This window comes from Poecilia latipinna, unplaced genomic scaffold (assembly GCF_001443285.1).
Source record: "Poecilia latipinna isolate Pla-1442-1.1 unplaced genomic scaffold, P_latipinna-1.0 Scaffold841, whole genome shotgun sequence".
Classification (NCBI taxonomy): domain Eukaryota; kingdom Metazoa; phylum Chordata; class Actinopteri; order Cyprinodontiformes; family Poeciliidae; genus Poecilia; species Poecilia latipinna.
In genome coordinates, this window is record NW_015113457.1 from 531,316 (window position 1) to 532,941 (window position 1,626).

Here is a 1,626-nt window from a genome sequence, read left to right on the forward strand (position 1 = left end):
GTGGCTGTCACTAAAGGTATGAATGGAACCATAGGAAGCGGGAGAGCCGGGGTGGTCATAATTTCTGTTGACCGTGTTTAATTCAGTTTACTGTTGGCACTATTGGATGTTTGGCCTGGTCAGTCGATGTCAATCTGTAAGATCTGAAGGAAGACAATCAAAGTGGAATAAATCTGATTGCAACAACAAAGAAGCGGCCTGGAGTTTTTTGAAGCAGAAGTCAGACAGTTTGAAATTCCCCGAGTTATCCCAGTGCGGCCCTCATACAGCTTTAGCTTTGCCGAAGCATCTACTATGTCAATACTTAGAAATTAATTTTATTTGGCCAGTTCTTTTATTTGTTGTTTGCTTTTTCAGCCAATAGAAAGACGCGTTTACACCACGTGGTCACGAACGCTCTGCACCATTTACAAGCCAGCGTGGAAAGCGGTGCACCGTGTTGGTGGGGTTAGTTCTCCGTTTCAGGCGTTTCAGGTACAGGATCCGTTTCAGGCATCCTGTTAAACAGGATGATCCACTTGGTCCAGCAGCAAACTTCAGCCATATGTCTGAATCTTAGTTCACAAAATCTCATGATATTAACTCCTCTCCTGCCGCCTGTTTGGACTTTTAGCCAGGTCGTCCGCCGGCTGAATGTGAAGGAGTGGACCGCTGACAGACTGAGGTAAGCGAACCAAAACATGCAGACCAGACCCGTTAAAGTTCGGAGTTCTACTACTAAGTTCTTACCGAACTAATTAACAGAACTATGTTCGGTTCTGGTTCGGTAACCTGACCCAGTCTGGATAGTTTCTGTAGTTCTGATCCAGTCTGGGTCCTGCTGGCTGCAGCCGGATCAACCAGCGGGATTCATGTCTGCTGTTTCACTGAGCTGAATATGTAGAGTTATGAAGAAAACACAACCATAATATGATTATTTAAATAATAAACCGTTTATTTTAATATATAACATTTATCAGCGGCCATGTTCAGGGTTTATTTTATAATGTAAAGATCATAAACAGATTAAAAATGTTGCAGTTAGTCATAGATCTACAGTAGATTATCTGTTTATTATGTAATAACTGATTTAACTCCTGATCCTGAATTAATTTTCCTTCCTGAAACTTGAATCCTTCACTTCTCCTCATGTCCACGTTAATATTTCAGAACCACAGATGGATCAAATAATCGATCATGACTGCAGGTGGATAAACTCATGAACTACTTCAAAATAAAAGCATCAACCATCTTGGTGCATTGTTTCTATTTTAATAAATTCAGATGTAGGCTGGAGAACGATGCCTCAAACTATAAATATGGAAAAACTCCAGAAGATTCAACTGGATCTGGACCCAACAGAACCACCAGATCTTAAAGTTTCTGAGTTTAACCAGGAACTTATTTGTTTCTCCTGGTCCGGTTAGTTCAGTCTGAACCGATCAAAGTCCAACTTTTACTGTCTCAAAGGTTCTGCTCAGCGTGTCGTCGGGTAAAACCTGAGATCCACCTGGAGACGGGTTCTGTTGGACTGAGCAGGAGGTTCTGTTGGACTGAGCAGGAGGTTCTGTTGGTCGGGTTAAATGAACAGGTGGGTCCTGAGCTCCAGTTTGTTATTTTGGACCTTTTCGTTCAGAACCGGTTCTG

The 1,626-nt window shown here is 42.3% G+C and overlaps 1 protein-coding gene and 1 long non-coding RNA gene across 2 annotated transcripts in view; one reads left to right on the forward strand and one right to left on the reverse strand.

Moving 5' to 3' along the window:
• The first annotated feature begins 497 nt into the window (after positions 1-497).
• Positions 498-1,626, forward strand: part of thnsl2 (threonine synthase-like 2) — an 18,625-nt gene continuing 17,496 nt past the window's right edge. Inside the window, exon 1 of the mRNA XM_015047769.1 lies at positions 498-664. Coding sequence (XP_014903255.1) covers positions 510-664 — 155 coding nt within the window. The 5' untranslated portion in view covers positions 498-509. The remainder of the gene's footprint in view (positions 665-1,626) is intronic.
• The window catches only part of LOC106956749 (uncharacterized), a 10,353-nt gene continuing 9,956 nt past the window's right edge, over positions 1,230-1,626 (reverse strand). The window contains exon 3 of the long non-coding RNA XR_001426819.1: positions 1,230-1,532. This is a non-coding gene — a long non-coding RNA (uncharacterized LOC106956749). The remainder of the gene's footprint in view (positions 1,533-1,626) is intronic.